This window comes from Nerophis lumbriciformis, linkage group LG12, assembly GCF_033978685.3.
Source record: "Nerophis lumbriciformis linkage group LG12, RoL_Nlum_v2.1, whole genome shotgun sequence".
NCBI lineage: Eukaryota > Metazoa > Chordata > Actinopteri > Syngnathiformes > Syngnathidae > Nerophis > Nerophis lumbriciformis.
This window is the reverse complement of record NC_084559.2, coordinates 41,338,010-41,360,635: the sequence shown is the minus strand read 5'-3', so window position 1 is coordinate 41,360,635 and position 22,626 is coordinate 41,338,010. Positions and strand designations below refer to the sequence as shown.

General features: G+C 41.5%; 1 protein-coding gene across 4 annotated transcripts in view; it reads right to left on the bottom strand.

The window, feature by feature from the left end:
• The window catches only part of skic3 (SKI3 subunit of superkiller complex), a 59,239-nt gene that overhangs the window by 21,351 nt on the left and 15,262 nt on the right, over positions 1-22,626 (bottom strand). For all 4 annotated transcript variants that reach the window (XM_061986601.2, XM_061986603.1, XM_061986600.1 and 1 more), the window contains exons 4-24: positions 21,843-21,934; positions 21,695-21,770; positions 21,478-21,624; positions 21,215-21,313; positions 18,150-18,258; positions 17,922-18,062; positions 16,767-16,865; positions 16,571-16,695; positions 16,371-16,457; positions 13,965-14,068; positions 13,776-13,902; positions 13,524-13,703; positions 12,827-12,951; positions 12,327-12,577; positions 12,132-12,234; positions 3,507-3,689; positions 3,295-3,433; positions 3,145-3,223; positions 2,064-2,125; positions 1,934-1,990; positions 1,771-1,839 (exon numbers count right to left, since the gene is read on the bottom strand). In XM_061986601.2, the coding sequence (XP_061842585.1) occupies positions 1,771-1,839; positions 1,934-1,990; positions 2,064-2,125; positions 3,145-3,223; positions 3,295-3,433; positions 3,507-3,689; positions 12,132-12,234; positions 12,327-12,577; positions 12,827-12,951; positions 13,524-13,703; positions 13,776-13,902; positions 13,965-14,068; positions 16,371-16,457; positions 16,571-16,695; positions 16,767-16,865; positions 17,922-18,062; positions 18,150-18,258; positions 21,215-21,313; positions 21,478-21,624; positions 21,695-21,770; positions 21,843-21,934 (2,454 nt within the window). The remainder of the gene's footprint in view (positions 1-1,770; positions 1,840-1,933; positions 1,991-2,063; positions 2,126-3,144; positions 3,224-3,294; positions 3,434-3,506; positions 3,690-12,131; positions 12,235-12,326; positions 12,578-12,826; positions 12,952-13,523; positions 13,704-13,775; positions 13,903-13,964; positions 14,069-16,370; positions 16,458-16,570; positions 16,696-16,766; positions 16,866-17,921; positions 18,063-18,149; positions 18,259-21,214; positions 21,314-21,477; positions 21,625-21,694; positions 21,771-21,842; positions 21,935-22,626) is intronic.

The following is a 22,626-nucleotide window of genomic DNA, read 5'->3' as shown; positions in this document are numbered from 1 at the left end:
ATGTGTAGAGTGTTCTGGGCTTCAGACACGATTTTATTTCAGAATTCCTTGAGAGAGAAAAACGCCTGGTTAGGCTTTGTGTATGTAGTGTGGGCCTTCCTTTGTTTACAGCTACAGTATGTTGTTATTTTGCTGTTTGTTACTTATGTATGTTATGTTGCAGCTATTTAAAATAGTTTTGTCAATTTGTTCTGGCCTGAAATAAATTGGCCCTTTGAAACATATCTTTGTCTTTGTGTGTTGTATGTAGACCACATTGCTTAGCAGAGTTCAGTGATGCAAATGCATGTCAAGTTGATCAACAGATTGTATTATTCTCTAGTGCAATAACAGTACTGAAATGAAGGCTAAAAGGGCATTAATGGGAGCTTTAAAAAAAAAGAAGAAGAAGAAGAAAAGAAGTAACTAAATAGTTACTTTTCACAGTAACGCATTACTTTTTGGTGTGTGTAACTGAGTTACTTTTGAAATAAAGTAACTAGTAACTGTAACTAGTTACTGGTTTTCAGTAACTAACCCAACACTGCTGACTAGTGACGTTATCCAGCTCCACCACCTTGTCAAAATCTCCCCAAACTTGTGGCAAACATTTGTGCTGCAATTTTCTTGGTCTATAATAGTTTTTATGTTATTAACTTGTTAATATTTATACTCACCCCCACTCATCTGCATCTCAGCATAAAGGTATATCTGGTATCGGAGGTATTGATAACGTCAATATCCATCCGCACATCACTATGAATGTAAACAATAAAAAGTTAAATATTTAAACAAAAGCTTTTTGCATTACAAACCAGCACAAACATTTGGGACAAGTTTGTGGAGATTTTGACAAGGTGATGGGGGGCTGGTTATGAATAAAAACTTGTTAATTACATAAAAACCATAACACTCAAGACAAAAAATGTTAGCAGCAATAATGTTGCAAAAACAGATGGGACACGTTTGGGGAAGTTTTGACAAGGTGGACGGGGCTGGATGACATCACTAATCAGAACATTAATTTAGAATAACTTAAAAACTGTAGTGGCACAAACAATTATTTTACGGCAAAAATGAATGGCAGTGTTATTTAAAAAGGGGGCCGACTTCATACAGGTCTATAAATTGCAAGACTCTCAGAAATGATGAGCTCACCATAGAAGTCCACTAATACCATGCTAATAGGATAGGACATAGTTTTACTTATCCCACAATGGAGAAATTACAGCATGTGGTTGCAGATTCAAAATATCCACAAAAAAGTTTTAAATGTCGCGCAAAAGTCACAATAGTGACACCCCTTTTTGTGCAGTTCCGAGTGGGATTAAATCAAAAGCTAAAACACATAAAAACGAGAGGGGAACATTAAATAACACCAATAAATAAATAATGGCGTACAGAGCTGATACAACCAGCTTTAGGGGCACCATTTTCACATACAGCAACAAAAGTAAATCGGGCAATATTAAACTGTAACTATAAACCTAGAAAAATAAATGATCAGCATCACTGCTTTTCTGCATGATGCTGCTTTTAAAGTTCCTGCAGAAAAAGTACTTTTTGCCAGCATTAGGATTTTGGACTACGGAAAACAAGAGGTGATCCATTCCAAATGAACCACCTATTTTGTTTTTTAATTGAGTTTGTTCAAAAAAGCCTTTTTGTTGCAGAAATTCAGTCAAGTGGAGATGGATGACTGGCACAATAATGTTACCTTGAATGGTATGATAAGTGTCTCAGTATTCACACAATCGTCAGGATTTGCTGATTATTTAAAAAACAGATTACCTGCCCGATCCAGCAGTTGACATAGAGCGGCTCCAACGACTGTGCAACCTTAAAAGCCTCATGTGCAAGCTAACAAGGGGAAAAAAACACAAAATTAACACATCAGTCGGCAATGATAAAAAAACAATAATAATACAATTTCGATGCATCATGAAACACACACCTCTATATTGTCCTTCTTCATATACAATGTACCAAGGTTGGTCCAGGCAACAACATTCTACAAAGGAGTAAAACACCCTTAGAAAAACATTTTAATACCTAATACTTACCACCATATCCATAATACATACATTTGGTTCAACTTGAATTGACTTGATAAAGCAGTGCTGAGCAAGAGCCAAGTTCTGCAAACCTGATGTTATAGGGAAAAATAACAGGGGGGCAGGGGGGGGGGGGGGTAAAAATGTTCCTTTATTGTGTTCCCGACACATATATTAGTTTATTTTGGAGATGTCCGATAATGTTTTTTTTGCCGATATCCGATACTCCAATACTGTCCAACTCTTAATTACCAATTCCGATATCAACCGATACCGATATATACAATTGTGGAATTAACACATTATTATGCCTAATTTTGTTGTGATGCCCGCTGGATGCATTAAACAATGTAACAAGGTTTTCCAAAATAAATCAACTCAAGTTATGGAAAAAAATGCCAACATGGCACTGACATATTTATTATTGAAGTCACAAAATGCATTATTTTTTTTAACATGCCTCAAAACAGCAGCTTGGAATTTGGGACATGCTCTCCCTGAGAGAGCATGAGGAGGTTGAGGTGGGCAGGGTTGGGGGGGGGCATATTGTAGCGTCCCGGAAGAGTTAGTGCTGCAAGGGGTTCTGGGTATTTGTTCTGTTGTGTTTATGTTGATTTACGGTGCGGATGTTCTCCCAAAATGTGTTTGTCATTCTTGTTTGGTGTGGGTCCACAGTGTGGCGCATATTTGTAACAGTGTTAAAGTTGTTTATACGGCCACGCTCAGTGTGACCTGTTTGGCTGTTGACCAAGTATGCCTTGCATTCACTTGTGTGTGTGAAAAGCCGTAGAGATTATGTGACTGGGCCAGCACGCAAAGGATGTGCCTTTAAGGTTTAGTGGCGCTCTACTTCTCCCTACGCCCATGTACACAGCGCCGTTTTACTTTTTGAAACCGATACCGATAATTTTGAAACTGATACCGATAATTTCCGATATTATCGGACATCCCTAGTTTATTTCAATTATGCAAAGCCAAAATGGATGTAAAAACATGTTAAGAAAAATGGTAAATACACAGTTGCAGATGACCCGTAAGAAAGAACAGCATATCGAAGTAAATTTTGGGGGAATTTAAAAATGTCTCATTTTGATCGATAGATAAACAATACCTTTGCTTGTGTTGATCACTCCCAGAGCATTCCAATAGCTGTGGTTGCCACTGTCCATCATGATGGCCTTCTTCAAACACTGAGAATACAGAAAGTCACTTTATAGAATACCTGCGGTATGAACGAACAAACACAGAGTGCAAACAGTACTTGTTGTGCTTTCTGGAGAAGTAATGATCCGTCTTCCTCTGCATCACAGGCCAGGCGAGACTGATGATAGAAGTTGAGTCCGAGGTCAGACCAGAGACTAGTGACTTCTGGCTTTAGCTTCAAAGCACGAGTGTAACACCTGCGGACAATAACATGCATAGTGCACGTGTAGGTGATGTATTTAAGATGGCAGATTTAACGGTGAATCATACCTCTCAGCGACTCGGAGCGTCTGAGCCTGGTTTAGCACGTGAACCTGAGCGTGTGCGTCCAGACCAGCCAGGGTTGCAGGCACCTGAACTTTAGCCCTGTTTGGAGACACTGCGCTGACAGCGGAGCAGGCGTCTCCAAGCAGTTTCCACAAGCAGGAGAGGTCAGAACGCAACACCACCGCCCTGCAAGCGCACAACATAGTACAATAAAAACCTTTGACACCAAAGGCTAGTTTAGTCCTGTCCACAACGGTGGGGTTTGATTTGTTTGTGTTTTTCTTTCTCCGTCGAGCAATCCACGCCAGTGTGTTTAGCGAAGAGCTGGAAGATTAAACGATATCAATACATATCACGATACACGCGTAATCGATATCAATAAAAAATGTGTTTGATAATTTTTTTCCTTTCTTGTTGGAAGAAAGCGGACGTTACGAGGCAAGGTTGGTTGCATGAACAAAGGCACTCGCTCTCTGGCAACCACGCAACACAATCACTGATCAGTGAGAGTGACACGCTAACAGCCAATCAGGTAACAGTATCAACTATCAAGTTTGGTTGCTCCTTGTTGTCTCGTGGTTGATTCTTGGTAGAAAGCTGAGAAATAGTGAATAAAACAGGAAAAGTCACCTCGACAGTATGGCAGATTTTGGGGATGTTTTTTCAAACGGACCGTAGTCAGACCAATGTGTTCTATAAATGATGCAAGGCGCTCGTCCAACAAAACTGGTAATAACACACCACCTTTGCAGCGCTCACCGTTTAGAGCACAGCTGTAACTTCCTGGCACAAAACCAGCGGGAAATACCGGTAGTTATTCTCAGGTTTCTCTATGTTTACATTTTTACACTTTGTAGTATTTTGTTAAACTTTATTTCGCATTTTTTTACATATTCTTAAAATTTTATGCAGTTATTAAGAGTTTAATGGGATTTTAGAATCTAGTTTACATTGAGTAAACCTGGGGATAAGTTGATTGGCAACACTAAATTGGCCCTAGTGTGTGGATGTGAGTGTGAATGTTGTCTGTCTATCTGTGTTGGCCCTGCGATGAGGTGGCGACTTGTCCAGGGTGTACCCCGCCTTCCGCCCGATTGTAGCTGAGATAGGCTCCAGCGCCCCCCGCGACCCCAAAGGGGAATAAGCGGTAGAAAATGGATGGATGGATGAGTGTTTTCCATGGTGGGTTGACATTTCCTCTCCTTTCTGCCTTGACAGCTGAGGGGATTATAATCAGTGAAAGGTTACATTTAAAATGCTTACATGTAATGTATTTATTCCTTGGCCTTTATTTTGGATAGGTCATTAAAAATATCAATAATTATCGATATCGATTGATAAAAAACACTTATATCATGATATAGTTTTCAGCCATATCGCCCAGCCCTAGTTTAGAGTCACCTTACACAGGTGAACTGTACTATAATATTGTGATTTGTACACAGCGAAGTGTACTTGTTAAGAATTCTCCATGTTTATCTATGTTTTCAGTTACTTTATTTTGAAGCATTTCTTGACAGTGTCACTTCCGCTTCCTTCCTGTAGGGGTCACTTCCGCTTCCCTTTTGACGTGTGTTAATGTGTGCTGACTTGTTTCTCTGCTACGTTTAATCGGTGCTCTAGTCTTTGACGATATACTAACTAACTAAATAAATGAACCTAAACCAATATGCACCATTAAAGTTGGAAGAGTCCAAATGATGACTGTGTGTTCTCTGACCGGAACCCCAACGTGGTCAATATCCGAAAAAAACAGTCGCAGAGTTTAATACTCAACAAAGGTCCTTCGAGCCGGATATAATTGGCTACAATGGAAATGTCATCAGAGGATGAATCTGCTTCTCCATTCCATCCTGATGTACGAGACCGATCGGTGAGGAAACGCCGTACCCCCAAAACATCTTGAAGACTACATCCTTGGCTATAATGTGCACCGACCTGCCCTTTTCTCCCCCCCTGCCGAGATGGAGGAGCAGAGAGGAGCAGCGGCCGCAGTGAACAGTAGCCAAGCAGATGCATTGCTTCAAATAGATGACAGAGTAACCTCACATCGTGCCACGTCAGTCGACATGCTGAATGTTTCTTCACTCAGGAAACTAATGGAATCAGTATCAGTAAAGGAAAAGGAGGAGACGGATGAAATTACTCGACTTACTGCTAAACTCCGCCAATATGAAAGCAGACAACGGCGACGGCAACAGCTGATGGAACACATATCTTCCTTCCTCATGGATGAAGAAATGGATGGAAATGACCTTCATACGGACAATGAGCCTTCACCAGCACAACCTCCTTCAGTGAGCGACAGTTGTGCTGCAATTTCCACTCCACATACTCCCTCACCTGAACCAGTAACAAAGCAGCTGCACTTTGTAAAGCCTCCACTTGGGGGATGTATAACAGCAAGCACGCAATCTGTGTCAGGGAATGAAACTAATAAAGTGGACATCATTCCCGCAGCTGCACGTGAGAGAGCTGCTTCCCCACTTACATTAACACAAGCATTCTCACCACAATGCCCAAGCTCCCCCTCCTCTGTTGCTTCATATAGAATGGTGTTGCCTGCTGTACATCAGGAACAACTCTCCAGCCAAGACACATTATTACTACAACTCAAGGGCCCCCCCCCAGCACTGTGGCAAATCTGGAGAATACATCCAACCAGCCGATCATCAACGCACTACAGCAACCTGTACACCTGCAGTTGCTTCTTACAACCCCCTGAATGTGCTCAGTCATCCCTTTCCACCTGCAATACCGGACGCTCAATCAGGTGCAAACGTAACTCATTACCTCCCTGGGCTCACAGCAGTAACAACACCTCAGTACCCATTATACACTTCACCACTAGAGGGTAGCATGCCCACAGTCTATCAGCCACAGATGCTGTCAAGTCACAATGTTCCCCCATTACCCACTAACTTGTCACAACGCTCAACATATGGTGTGTCACAACGCTCAACTTACGGGGTGCCACAACCTAAAATTCCAGATTTTACTGCAGATAGTGAAAGAGAGTTTGCTAACCTCAAGCTTGCTCTTTGTAACCTACTCGAACCCCATCCAGACTTAAGTGAGAATTATAAATATCATGTGCTACTTGAACATCTCAAGCTTCCAGAAGCCCAAATGATAGGTCAGTCGTGCCGCCACCATCCATACCCATATACAGCCACAATGCAAGCTTTGCAGTTCCAGTATGGTCAGCCACATCAGCTTGCTCAAAGCGAAATAGCTGCCATTCTGACATACCCAGATGTCAAGCCGACTGATGCTCGCACCTTTCAGAGCTTTGCTCTGCGTGTCCATCTCCTAGTAAGCATGCTGCTCTCCTTAGAGGGACCACAAGGCATGGAAGTGAACTGCTGCTCACATGTCGATCGCCTACTTAGCAAGCTGCCAAAGTACCACAGAGATGGGTTCATCGAGCATCTACAGTTACAAGGCAAATTAAACGGCACAAGTCTGAACCCCTACAACCTGCAGGACCTAAATGGATGGCTTCAAGGTAAAGCACAACAGCAGCGCCTTTCTAGCAGATTGGTGCAACGCTATCAACAGGAGAAACCATCGGGGAGCGCAACAGAAAAAGGTCCCTTCAGGGTCAAAGGTCAAGCTACAGCTGTATATCATGGAGCAGCGCCAACACGACAGGGTGCCTCCACTAAGCACGCTCTTGCTGACACCAACAAAGCTAACAAAATGCATTGTCTCTTCTGCAATAGCAAGGAACACTATATTAGTCGCTGTCAACAGATCAGAAAACATTCTGCGGCGCACCTGGATAAATGGATAGTAGAAGAAGGACGATGCTGGAAATGTGCACGTGCTCATGCACCCGACGCATGTACTCTCAAGAAGCCCTGCAGCGACTGGAATGGTATTCACCTCCAAGTTCTCCACAATGTAGCTCAAAGGTATACTGAAGACACCCAGATGACTCCCACAGAGAGTCGTGTCTATTTGACTCCCAGCATCACCTCAAGTAGAGTGCTCCTGAAAGTAGTTCCTGTACTGCTGCATCATAATTCAAAATCAATGGAGACATTTGCTGTCTTAGATGATGGGGCTCAACGAACTATGATTTTACCTGACGCAGCACAACATCTACACTTACATGGCCAACATGAAATTCTTGCCCTACGCACCGTGCGCACAGACCTTACCCATCTCAAGGGTTTAACAGTTGACTTTGAGATTTCCCCTATAAAGAACCCAGGGAAACGTTACCAAGTGCAAGGTGCGTTTACTGCACAAGGTTTGGATCTGATGGAGCAGACCTACCCAGTTCAGAGACTTCAGAGGAAGTACACACATCTACGTGGGATTTCGTTACAACCATTTTCCAATGCACGCCCCCTAGTGCTAATTGGGTCAGACAATGTGCACCTGATCACTGCCACGAAGCCAGTCCGCCAGGGAAATAATGGAGGACCCATAGCCATCCACACAGCACTTGGATGGACTTTACAGGGGGCGGAGGAAAGAACACAAGGACAGAGCTCAACACAATTGTGTCTCTTTACCTCACTTGCCACTCCCAATGACATCTTGTTTCGTAATGTGGAAAAGTTATGGCAACTTGATGTTTTGCCTTTCAGGAACGAAAAGATGGTTGTTCGCTCTCGTGAAGATCAGGAAGCAATCACCCTATTGGAGACAAGAACTCAGCGAGTCGACATAGAGGGTGTCCAGCGCTATGCAACACCCCTCCTAAGAAAGAAAGATATGCCTAAACTCAACAGTTCCATATCCACCGTTATGGCTCACTTGAGAAGCACAGAGAAAAGGCTCAAGAAGAATCCAGAGAAAGTCACTTCCCTTTCTGCTGAGATCGCTAAGCTCATTCAAGCAGGGTATGTCAAGAAGCTCTCGCATGAAGAGACGGAACAGTCCACTGAAGCGTGGTATCTTCCCTATCATCTTGTGTTCCACAATGAGAAGGCAAGACTTGTCTTCAACTGCTCGTTTCGACATCAGGGAGTGTCTGTGAACGACCAACTCCTCCCTGGGCCTACACTGGGACCATCCTTGCTAGGTGTTCTTCTTCGGTTCAGACAGCACCAGGTAGCTGTGAGTGGAGATATCCGAGCAATGTTTCATCAGATCCGTCTTCTCCCTGAAGATAGACCACTCCTTCGCTTTGTCTGGAGAGATTTGCGCAGCGAAGACCCACCAGACGTTTATGAATGGCAAGTGCTTCCATTCGGAACGACATGCAGCCCGTGCTGTGCAATATTTGCTCTGCAGCAACATGCTCGGAATCACCAACACAACCATCCAGGACTTCTTAAATCAGTGGAGCAAAGTTTCTATGTGGATAATTGCCTAAAGAGTTTCACCGACATATCTGAGGCTGCACAGCAGGTCACTCAGTTGCGCAAACTGATGGCAGAAGGAGGATTTGACCTCCGACAATGGGCAAGTAACCAACCAGAGGTGTTAGCCCAAGTCCCTCCTGAAGGAAGATCGACTACCACAGAGCAGTGGCTAAGCCAGAACAGAGTTGAGCCACAAGAGCCTGCTTTAGGCCTGAGATGGAACTGTGCTACTGACACCCTTGGCTATCAACGTAGAAACATCGAACATACCATATTGACCATGAGGACTGCATATCAGGTGCTAGCCAGCCAGTATGACCCCCTGGGGTTTATAGTACCGTATACGACCCGCGCCAAGGTTCTCATTCAGCAGCTATGGTCCAAGCAGAGAAGCTGGGATGACTCTGACTTACCACGAGCCCTGCAGGAGGCCTGGAAGCGGTGGGAGAGTGAGCTCCAACATCTAGATAAATTATCTATACCACGCTGCTACACACCAATCCCAACCACTGGTTCCCAGTATGATCTGCACATCTTTTGTGATGCCTCTGAACGAGCATATGGAGCAGTTGCTTATGTCAGACTACAGACTAAAGATGTCATTCTCACCTCGTTCGTTATGGCAAGATCAAGGGTAGCTCCAAAAAGGCAACAATCCATGCCTCGCTTGGAGCTCTGTGCAGCATTAGCTGGAGCTCAGCTTGCCAAGGTTTTGAAGACAGAGATGACCCTCCCTCTTCAAAAGACAACCCTGTGGTCGGATTCCACTACTGTTCTGGAGTGGCTCCAGTCAGACTCCTGTCGCTTCAAGGTCTTTGTTGGAACGCGTGTCTCAGAGATACAGGAGCTGACTGATCGACAATCCTGGCGGTATGTGGACACCCACAACAATCCTGCTGATGACATCACCAGGGGGAAACCTCTTCTGGAACTTGCGGAGGACGGGCGCTGGAGGCAAGGACCCCCATTTCTCAGGCAAAGTGCGGAATACTGGCCAAAAAGACCGGAGAAAGATTCAACCCTGACTTCATCCGAACTAAAGAACATCACCTTCTGTGGTCTTGCAGTAGTGCAAAGCGACAATAATATTCCGGATGCTTCTCTATTCAATACCTGGAAAGAATTAATAAAAGTCACTCAGCAGGCGGGACAGGAAGGACCAGGAGGTTCGACACACAGTCAGACAATCAGCTCCCAAGAAGCTGAGTTTCTGTTGCTGAGAAGATGTCAAGTTCAAACCTTTCCCGCAGACATCATGTCTCTTAAAACACAGAAAGCAGTGTCAGCTAAGAGTCGTCTGGCGTGCCTCTCCCCTGAGTGGGACTCAACTACAGGGTTAATTCGAGTTGGGGGTAGGCTGCGACGACTCCAGAACCCGGACCTAGAAGAGATCCATCCTATTGTGCTGGACCCAAAACATCAGATAACTAAACTCTTCATCAAGGACATGGACGAACGTCTTCTGCACCCAGGTACAGAGCGAGTGTATGCAGAACTTCGAAGACATTACTGGATTTTGCGAGGACGACAAGCAGTCAGGCACCATCAGCATAATTGCCCATCTTGTCAACGCTGGCGAGCTCAACCGACAGTCCCAAGGATGGCAGATCTGCCACCACAACGCCTCAGACTTCTCTGTCCACCCTTCCATTCAACAGGTGTGGATTGTTTTGGACCTTATCTGGTCAAAGTGGGCAGAAGATCAGAGAAACGGTGGGGTGTCATTTTTAAGTGTCTTACAACTCGAGCAGTTCACATCGAACTCCTCAACTCCATGGATGCCGATGCATTCCTTCTCGCTCTACGTCGGTTCATTGCCAGGAGGGGAAGACCAAGAGAGGTACTGTCAGATTGTGGGACCAACTTCCGAGGAGCCGAAAGAGAACTCAGGACAGTGTTTGCAGAGATAGAACCTCAACTAAGAGAGCAACTGACAGAATATCAGATTGACTTCAAATTTAACCCTCCAAATGCACCTCATTTTGGTGGGGCATGGGAACGGGAAATTAGATCCATCAAGGCCAGTCTCCAAGTCGCAGTAGGAGGGCAGTCAGTCACAGAAGATGTCTTGCACACAACTCTAGTGGAAGTGGAGGGGATACTGAACTCAAAACCACTAGGGTACGTATCATCTGATGTTTCTGATCTGGACCCAATCACCCCAAACATCCTTCTCATGGGGCGGCGGGATTCTGCACTGCCGCAAGTAGTTTACGTCCCAGCCGTCATGGGGCGGCGGAGATGGCGCCATTGTCAAACACTTGTGGATCAGTTTTGGATCCACTTCATCCGCAGTTATCTACCCACTTTGCAGACCAGGTCAAAATGGCAGAGATCGTCCGAAAACATAACCATCAACACTGTAGTTCTGATGGTGGACCCTTCACTTCCAAGAGCACAGTGGCCCATCGGCAGAGTGGTTAAGACCATTCCGAGTCAAGATGGACAGGTCAGGGCTGCTGAGGTTATGGTCAAGAGTAAAATCTACACCAGACCGGTAGCTCGCTTGATCCCACTTCCAAGTTTAGAGGATGACAGTAAGGACACTTGAATTCCTGTAGTTACACATTTGTTGTACAAATGTGGGGGCGGCTGTTAAGAATTCTCCATGTTTATCTATGTTTTCAGTTACTTTATTTTGAAGCATTTCTTGACAGTGTCACTTCCGCTTCCTTCCTGTAGGGGTCACTTCCGCTTCCCTTTTGACGTGTGTTAATGTGTGCTGACTTGTTTCTCTGCTACGTTTAATCGGTGCTCTAGTCTTTGACGATATAATAACTAACTAAATAAATGAACCTAAACCAATATGCACCATTAAAGTTGGAAGAGTCCAAATGATGACTGTGTGTTCTCTGACCGGAACCCCAACGTGGTCAATATCCGAAAAAAACAGTCGCAGAGTTTAATACTCAACAGTACTTGTAAAGTAGGACAATATATTCGGACAAAAGAAACAGACAAAAATGCCCATGCCAAACTGATGAGAAGTGTGAAGCAAGGATATTAATACAGTGCACATATTTTTGAGGAGGTTTCTATTGTAAAGCGATGTGAAGTGTACTAAATGAACTGATCAGTATACTACAGTTTGGTACCTTTCTATTGGCCTAAGGTTAACAGGCACAATGCATGGTCCCGAAATGGTGGAACTACAACCCACACTGCAATTCATTGACTACTAGGAATAAAATGTGAAGAAAAAGAACAAAACAGTGTTCCAAATCGTACATGGATTGTTTTTCTATCACTTGAAATGGGAGACTAACACATGGCAGTTAAAATCATCCCAGTTGTGATTATGACTTACTTGAAGAGATTCTGTATAGCTTGCTCAATCAGGTCAATGGCTCCGCCGTCTCTGCAGTCCTCCATTAAACTTTTTGCCAGGGAGAGCTGACACTCTCCAAGACCTCAACAACACATAATTTCAATTCCTATTAACCTTCCCTCAGGCAGCGACAAAAGGCACTTGTGCAGAGCTCCGTCAAACACACAATCATACCTTTAAGAGCGGGAACGTAGTTGTGCTGTGCTGTGATCTGCAAATACTCCGCTATGGCCTCTTTGAACTTGCCCAGGGTCTGCTTGATCGCAGCTGCCTGGTAGACGCTGTAGATGGAGGATGGCTGGAGACTGTGGGCCTTCCCAAAGGCCTTTAGAGCTGCCGTGAAACTCTGGCGGTTTAGGTATGCCTCTCCTAAACACTCCCAACACACCCAGTCCTCTGGATCGGCTCTCAAAGCTGCCTGCAGACTACAAACACGATCACATACTTACTTCATTTCTATTTTATCTATGTTTCTGTTTTATCTAGTGTTTATCTAGTGTTTTTCATGTTTTTATTTCTATTTTAATTTTCTATTATATATTCTAACTTTCTATTTTTATTTTTTACCTTTTTTTTTTGTTATACTTTGTAGCATTTTGAGATTTTAACAAATGAAAAGTGCGTTACTACTCATACAAAATCTAAATCACCCCCCTTTGGTGTAGCCTTCTTACTCTGCGATAGCCTGTTGATGTTGTCCGATCTTTAGGTAGTAAAGCCCTCGTCTCATCCACGCCCATTTAGCAGAACCTGGAGTGGCCTTCTCAGTCACTGACTGGAGTATCGCCAAGGCAGTGATCTGTAATGGCAAAGACAATGTGGAAAATTAACATAACAAAAAGTTTAAAAAAGAAAAGTAGGAGCAGAATTAAGCTATTACAGTGGAACCTCGTTTTACGAACCCCTCTATTTGCGAACTTTTCGGTTTACGAACCTTTACTTTGCGCCATCTGTGCCTCTGTGTGCAAACATGGTTGTTAACGTTTTTGAGAGCACCAAAGGGACTTGTGTGTGTGTGTGTGTGTGTGTGTGTGTGTGTGTGTGTGTGTGTGTGTGTGTGTGTGTGTGTGTGTGTGTGTGTGTGTGTGTGTGCGTTGACAGTTCATTTTGCCTAGTTGTTGTCTTGTTTTGATAATAAGGACATTGTTAATCCATTACCGCCTTGTTATGTCTGTTTGATATGCGTTATAGTGTCTTCAAAGTGTGCAATCTTTTACTAAATTGGCGACTTTTGTCAAGGCCAGTATCCAAATATTCATGTTTACCTTGTTTATTATGGGGAACTCTACAAATGTTTTGATTTACGAACCATGTTCCAGAACTAATTAAGTATAAATAAATAAATCGAGGTTCCACTGTATTACTATTTACCATATCTTCATGCGCCATGCTGAGATCGACTGCGGCCGCTCCAGACTCAGCGTCGTCATTGTCCAAGTCAAAGGCCTTCTTAAAACAGCCACGTGCCCGGCCTGAGTCATTCACCACCTCCCGATAATAATTTCCAAGGTAGCGGAACACAAAACTAAGGTGCGGGTCCAACTTTGCAGCCTGACACATACAAATGAGGCTTAGGAAAAAATAGGCTTTTTAAATAAAATATGTCTTTTTTTTTTTATTTACCTTGAGTAAATGCGAATGCGCTTTGCTTTTGTCTTTCCGGGTCTCCTCTCCCATGGTCCAGTAGAGTCTTCCCAGCAAAAAAAAGCACTCACCACAGTTGGGGCTTAGTTCTGCTGCCTTGAGGAAACTGGACGACAAGAAAAATCAACGTTGTCAAAGGTTCAGAACAACCACAGGGCTGGTTTTTACCTCTGCTCTGCTTGCTGCTGCTTGTCATCAGCTAAGTGGGCCAGTCCCCTCAGCACCAACGCCTGGGCCAGGTTTGGGTTAGAGGCCACCAGATGTGACGACACCTCCAGAAGATTTACAGAAGGTAGATTATTTCATGTTGTTTTAAATAGTGCATACTAGGGTTGTCCCAATACCAATAATTTGGTACCGGTACCAAAATGTATATCGATACTTTTCAAAATAAAGGGAACTACAAAAAAATGTCAATATTGGCTTTATTTTAACAGAAGACTTACAATACAATAAACATATGTTTCCTATTGCTCTCAAAAAACAATTTTAGAAGGTTAAAATATAAATTAAAAGGCATGAAACACGTTGTGTTTTTCTTGCTGCACTCAAAGAACAATTTAAAATTTTCCATATTACATATAGTCTGACTTGTCCAGGGTGTACCCCGCCTACCACCCGAATGCAGCGGATATAGGCTCCAGCACAGCCTGCGACCCCGAACGGGACAAGCGGTAGAAGATGGATGGACACAGTCTGTCATAATCAAGGGTTAGGTTAGAATAAAATAAAAAGCTTTATTGACATTATATTAAATGCTTAATGATTTATGGTTGCCACTCCTGGTCTGTGCTTTAAGAAAAATACAATTATTATTAAGTACTAAAAACAAAACTATGGATAAATGTACACAGATAAGCCATGTAGCAGGTAAAGATAGATAGATAGTACTTTGATTCCTTCAGGAGAGTTCCCTCAGGAAAAAAAAAGAAAATTAAAAACACACATTTGTTAAAGATAAAACACAAATTGTAGCAATTTGTTACCAAATTCATTAGATGGGTATTAACTCCGCTAATATTTGGCATCAATCCAAGCAGCTTTGTGCGCATCTACGAATCTAAATGTTATGTATCTACATTTTATGTATCTAAATGTTATGTAGCTACATGTTACGTAGCTACATGTTACGTAGCTACATGTTACGTAGCTACATGTTACGTAGCTACACGTTATGTATCTACCTACATGTTATGTATCTACATGTTACAAATCTACATATTACGTATCTACATGTTACGTATCTACATGTAACGTATCTACATGTTACGTATCTACATGTTATGTATCTACATGTTATGTATCTACATGTTATGTATCTACATGTGCACAACAGAGGAGCTGATTAACTCAAGAGAGTAGTGTATGTGTGTTTGTGAGAATGTCAACGTGTTGTCTAAGTGACGTCAGTGCATGAGTGGGCGAGCAAAGAGAGAGAGCGGTAGCGCTGCACTGCACAGTAGAAGGATGAACAGGTCTGCTGTGTCCTGCAAAACTAACAATAAAGCAACCAGATTGTCACAAATCGGCGGCCTAGTCATTCTGACCTGAAAGTGGAGCTTAGCAGACCCATTGCCAGGTAAAGTGAAGGGTGTTAACCCACCGACAACATCGACTCTGAAGGGAACTTTTGCCCTGTGCTCCTCGACTACGGTCTGCACCAGAGCAGAACAGGTGTAACAACTACATTATTACCTGTCACTATTTAAACTCCTTGTGCAAATCTGAATGTTCATTATTTAAATGTTTACCTACGTTTGAAGCAAAGGTGGTAATACTAATCGCTACATTTGGCGAGGCGTGTTTTAAAGCAACACTTGAAGCGCTTTGCTTCCTTGTTTAAAGCGTCACCTTTATCGTTGGTTTTGAAATCCAAATACCTCCATATTGTACTTCACGCACCCTCTTTATTAACCAGTAGAATTGTAGTTTTTTGCCATTCCTCCTCTCCAAGATGTTATTGCTTGTATGCACTTTGTGTATGCATTTTGACACACTCAACATCATGCACCTCAGCTTTTTCGTCACCGCCGCACAGCGGCATTCAGATTAAAGATGAGTACTGGTACATTTCAAAGGCAGTATAGTACCGATTTCAATCAATTGGTAGTGCGGTACTTTATTAGTACCGTTATACCGAACAACCCTAGTACATACATTCATCTGTATACTGATTACCATCACAGTAATGTATACTAACAGACTAAGTACAAACAATAGCAATACCAGCGCTGTAAAAAAGTGCCTAGCTATCTAGAGGTCAAATCTCCAAAATGGTCGCCCCTCTCTCATGCTTTCGTCCACCTAGGTTACCTTGAGGGGTATCTAAACAGAAAGTTAACCTGACATATTCTCCTCTACTTTGTCCTCAGGCCGGTACTTCATGACACCATTAAAGTGGAGAAAATAATATATGTGTGTGAGAGTGCATAGTTAACGAAACAGGGTGAGCTCCTCATGTGCGTATCTCTTCTAGCAAATGAAGGCAAATTCGAAGTCATTATTTTCTGAAAATATTCCTCCGACAGTTAAAAGCAATATAATTTCAGGGGCGGCATTAAAACCTAAACTGACCTTTAATGCTTCATCTATGAGTCCTTTGTTCAGGTATGCACGGCCTTTAAGAGCTACTAATAGCGGGTCTTTGACAGCATCAGGGATCTAAAAGACAGGAAGATACAAACATACCAAGGAAACTATTTAGCATGCTGTAAGTGGAACATTCAGTGTATTGCAATCCATGTAAACACTTCACTTCCTGCAGCATATTTTACCAGGGTAAATGTCTCCAAAGCCTGGTCTGCAGCCTTCTCCCCTCCACACCTGACTAAAGCCTCGAGCCTCAGCTTCAGCAGCCTAATCCTTAGTGTCTTGTCTCCGGTCGCACACGCTGTTAAACCTGTTGTACCACAATCCCACACATATAAACTGCTTTATTTTCATAATAAATCTGTATATTGTGTATAATACCTTGAGCACACGATTTAGAGCAGTCTGAGTATTTGTGCACTTTAAGCTGAGCCTCTGCCAGACTGTACCAAGCTGGACTTAAGTTCATCTTCTTCAATCCTAATAAAATACAAAAGGAGTCACCAGTCAGTATAACAACAATTAAACCAGTATGCACTACCTCAGACATAAACTCACTAGACACTTCATTAGGTACACTTGTACAATCTAATATGATTCAATACAAGAGCTGTGTACTGTGAGCTCTACACTAAGGGTTCTTGACCTTTTTGGCCTCTGGGCCCAACTTTTTTAATACAGAGGGGCCCGGGGCCCACTAAAATACTTACACCAAATTTGTCATTCAATTTTTTATTCAATAATTGTATCTAACCTACTTGCAGTTTAACAGAACAAACGTTGTAAAATGATATGAAAGCATGTGTTAATCACAAACATTTTTATCAAAGCTTAGGTCAAATATTAAATAAATATAGTGCAAAAAAAGGGACTCATTAAACATTTACTGTATTTTTCAGACTATAAGTCGCAGTTTTTTTCATAGTTTGGCCGGGCTCCAGTGCAACTTATATGATTTTTACTTTTTTATTATGCATTTTCGACAGGTGCGACTTATACTCCGGTGCAACTTAACTTATACTCCGAAAAATACGGTACATAAAATTATGCAGCGTTCAAATGAATGCATTCGAACTAAATTAATTATATATATATATATATATATATACACACACATATATATATATATATATATATATATATATACACACACATATATATATATATATATATATATTTCTTAAATAAACTCAATAAAATTAAGTGCAAATGATAATACAGCTTCACCACTTTAATCTTATTTTTTGCGTTTAAACTTCTCTATGACTTTAGCTCGAGACGTCTTCTGTTTGATATTGTCATTAATGCAACAAGTGGTGGAAAAGTGTATTACAACTTAGTACCGCTGTGGCCCATACGGATCACAACTGAGAAACAGATATTTGTTGGCTGCCCAACATTGGACCTATGGTTCAGAAACATTGGTAGTTTACACCAATGCATTCAGTGATAGCATGCTTAAATTGGCTCCTTCAATCCTGCAGGTGCACCTAATGAAATAGTGGCCTGAGAGTGTGTATTCACTTTCATACCAACCTCGCGCAAGGTCCCGAATGGCATCTTTAAACCTGCCCTCCTGGAGTGCTTTTGTGCCAAATCCGAAGTCACACAAACCGTTGTCTGGGGCCAAATCACAAAGCCTTGAAAAACAGCTGGCAGCATCCTCACCTTGCACACCTGCAAAACAGAACATTTGTGTCTGTTATGGTATAAATATATAATTGTATTTGAGACTATATGTTAGTGAGGTGGTGCCTCCGAGACCTTGTTTGAGGTAGTAAGAACAAAGAACTTCAAGAGGATAACTTTGGGCAGGGTAGAGCGGCAGCATGGCTTCGCATGCCTTTTTCAGTTTTTCTTCTTCTCCAGGTAGCTGCAGCAAAAGCACACAAAGTGGTTTAAATATCTAAAATTCATCATTGACAAGGTGTCTAATTACTAGGGCTGCAGCAATTTATCGATTAGAAAAAAGCTTCAATTTGTATTTTGTTGATTTGTTTAAAGAGTAAAATACGCAGACATTGTTTCCCAAAGACTGCACTAATAGTGCACATACAAATGGTGCGCCTTATGGTGGGTGATGCAGGTCACGCAACAGCAAAGTGACGAGAGAGATGGCTCAAAGAGGGGGGCGAAAGAGACAGGCATGTGATTTGAACTTAATGAAAAAGACTGAAAATAAGCCATTGGTGTGGGGGCCGCAGGTCCCCAGCCAGGTCCAGGGCGGTGCCCTGGTGGGGGGTAAAGGAGGGAAACCCCTACCCCACCACCATCACTATTTAAAGATGTTTTAGTGTTTAAAGAATTTAAAAATTATCAACAGAGTTGACATAAATACATGCCCATTCATCCAAATGAATCACTGTCTGTTTCAGTCACTACGTCATTTAGTCACTACAGTAATTACAACTTGTGTTCACATCCACAGGAACCACATGGGTTAGTCGACTCTATACAGTATTTACAACCTTACTTGTGTTCACATCCACAGGAACCACATGGGTTAGCCTACTCTATACAGTATTTACAACCTTACTAGTGTTCACCTCACAGCCACAGATGGTTCATTTAGTTATATACATTATTTACACATTACTTTGTCTAATTCAGTCACTGTTATTTAGTCACTACAGTATTTACAACTTATGTTCACATCCACAGGAACCACATGGGTTAGCCTACTCAAGCCAGTATTTACAACCTTAGTAGTGTTCACCTCACAGCCACAGATGGTTCATCTAGTTATTTACATAATTTACACATTACTTTGGCATTTTTGCTTCGATGGCTCTGACATGGGTCTTCCTGGCAAATTTCTGAGCAGCTTGCATTTTCCTTTTTGTTTCTACTTTATAGCCAATTGCTGTCTCTTTGACTCCCTCTCCACTTCTAACTGCTCCAAATGCAAAAATCATAAAGAGTACAAACAATGTTTATTCTATTAGCTAACTTCCTTTATCTGAATAGCCATTTGTGATTTATAGCATGAAATAACAAATATCTTGTTGTTCATGTTTCAAAATGATTCAACTATTCAATATCAAAATATAAAGAGTAAAAATAATGAACAAAATGTCAGCTACTGTCTTGTTGTAAAACACCAATGAAATATGAAATGTAGCATTTAGACAGGCTATACTGTAGCAAAAGTCATTACATGTCTGACACAATCATGTGTATTCTTAAATGTGTATTCCATGTCTTCCATGTCGTCAGAGCAGTTTTGAGTTGGGCTTACATGGTAAACAACTAAAATTAATGTTTTATCCAGACGCATACATTTGTCCAAATGTGGCCAAGTAGACGCATTGTGGGTTTCCTGGATGTCGTTTACATCGCTAAAAGAAAAATCTAAGGAAGAGAATCCCTCTGCCATCTTCCACTAGTTTTTTCAATATATAAATCTCCCGCTTGAATATTCCCTCTTCTCTCTCGTTGTCATTTGAGATGTCTGTTGTGATTTCCCTTCCTGGTTCGATGACCCACCCTTATCTTGCCTCTGATTGGCCTGTACGCAATGTTTTTCCCTAATCTTAACCAATCATGACTCATCATAGTAAATCAACCAATCAATCATGGATTTTCTTATACGTAAACCAACCAATCATCATTGATGTTTCCCCTATCGTTTGTCCCCTGCCCGAAGAGTTAGTTCGCTACATAATTTAAATTTTTAAGTTCATAATTTTTTATGGAAAACCGTAGTTTTACCACTGGATTATCAAAAACCGTACTCATTACGAGAAAACCGTAGTTGTTGGCAGGTATGGCAAACAGACGGATCAAGATTTTAACACACATCGTAGGTTGGAAAAATCAAAGAAAAACGGAAAAAATGTTTTTCTATTTTTACAGAGATAAAAAAGACGGAAATTCACATGCCTGAAGAGAGCAATGGGCCCAAAGAAGACGAGAAAAGCTGTCAAAGGTTTTGCAATAATTGATGTTTAAAAAAAACAATGTGGTGAAATGTTTGCACTGCTGATTTCAAAATAGCATTACATCAATGGTGCAATTTTACCAAAAACGTGCATAACAAATGTTTTATTCAAACACATGTGAGGACATGTTAGCAGCTACAGGTTTTTATTCTAATTCTAATATTAACAAGTTGGTTGTCCAAAAATAAAGACCACTCCTTCAATTAGTACCTTTCAAAATTAGTATGTGTTAAATTGTTGAATACATTGTCACTCATATTATCATATTTTGTTAGATAGTATTTTTAAGTTAATGATCTATTACCCTATTATGTGTATTTAAAGGTGAAACCCCCCAAAAATGTCATATCGTGCAAAGGCTTGTTTATTGCAGCAAATAGATTTACATGGTGAAACTAATATATGATATAGACTCATATCATGCAAGTCAAGATATTTCATGCCTTGTTTTGATATCATTTTGATGATTATGGTTTACAGCTTACGAAAACCGCAACCTCGAATTTAAAATCGCAGAAAATGTGGGGTTTTCAAAAATTAGAACAAAGGCTTGACATATTTCATTTTGCATGTAACTTTGCGTGTAATATCACGCATCAATTTCACATTTGAAGTTAAATTGCTGAAATGAATGAACTTTTGAACAATATTAAAATGTTTTGAGTTTCACCTGTGCATTTTCACTCAATTTATCATACATTATCAGAAATACTTTTTAGTTTGGTTCTTTATTTATAATCTATTAGAAACAGTAATACAAATCTGTGTTTATTTGAACTAGTTTCCCTAAAAGACCCGTAGGGCTGTAAAAGTGTGTTTTGTTCGATTAATTAAGCAAGTGAATCGATAGCTGCAGCCCTACTGATAACAAGAGACAAATGTGCTGACCTTAGACAGACATTTGATATAGTCGGAGGAGAGTTTCCTGTGTTCTTCTCCCGGTCTGGGATGGACGAGGAGCATGGCCTTCTCAAAAGCTGTGATTAACTAGTACACAACAACGCAAACCAAATAAATACCTTAAACATTAAGATAATGTCATTTGTATCCCATTATAGTGCATTGAATACTTGGAAATTCAAGCATTTGATGCGAGGAAAACATGCTTTGATAAGTACACAGAGGTAATTGAATACTGTTGTAAGTCTTACATGCTTTTGAATTTCGGTGTCATGCTCGTTGTCAATCAGGCAGTCTGACAGGAGGCAGGTCAGCTGTTGCCATAGCTGCAATAACTCTTTCTCGTCTGCGCCATCTTCCTCTTTGAGTCGGATGAGCCGCAGCCATATATTTGCCAACTACGCACATAAAAACAAGCACGATCAATCCTGTCGACAATATGTGTACTGTTAATAAAAGAGGGCATACCTTGGAATACTCTTTGTCGGACTGGTGTATTTCTTTCAGCTTTCCAATCATCTCATAGCACTTGTTTTTGTCCGAGCTGGGAACAGAGGATTTTCAACACAGTGATGCTATGTTCAAATACATGGCGAGGCCACGTGGTGCGGTTTACCTTGCATAGAGCTCAACAAGCTTCTCATAGACGTTAGGTAGCTCGATTTTGAAGTCCCACTGATCTGTCTTTTCGTACAAATTTGCCAAGCCCTACAAGACAAAAGTGTTAAAGACAGAGCATAGGTGTAGGAACCGAGGGAGACAGACGCATTTGTCCCACACAAACATTATGCGGCCAAAGAGAAAAATATTTAATTTGGAAATCTTTAACTCAATTCACTGTTGCACTGAACCACATAGTGTTGTTGGAGAAAGGCAACGCTTGTTTATTAGACTTCATCTTCACCGGCCATACTGCTTTGTGTTTTAAATTAACAATAAAAAGTCAACCATTTTGTTTTTCCGCATTACAGTGATACCTCAACTTAAGAGTGTTTTGAGGTAAGAGCTGTTTACCATCTGATTGTTACGCTTTAAGTTTTCTAGCAAAAATATGAGTTACAGGCATCCCCGCCATTAGATGGCATAACAAATGTCACAGTGAACCTCGTAAAATCCGCACAAAACATCTGGCTTTACTGGCGAGCATTAGCTTATTCCTAAAGATGGACATAAATTTGTTTTCCAACAATGGGAAGAAAAAAAGTACGTGTGAAGGACAGTGCTGGGAAGAAGAAACAGAGGATATTCTTTGGCTTGAAGAAAGGAATCATCAAAAACAAGCTTGGCAAAGCAATTTGGGTGGAGCACTGTGTTGATAACACCAGCCAAGAATGTTGAAACAATATCTGAATGGTGGACATTTATCCATGAAAATATGGAGAAGCAGCTGATGGTGTGTT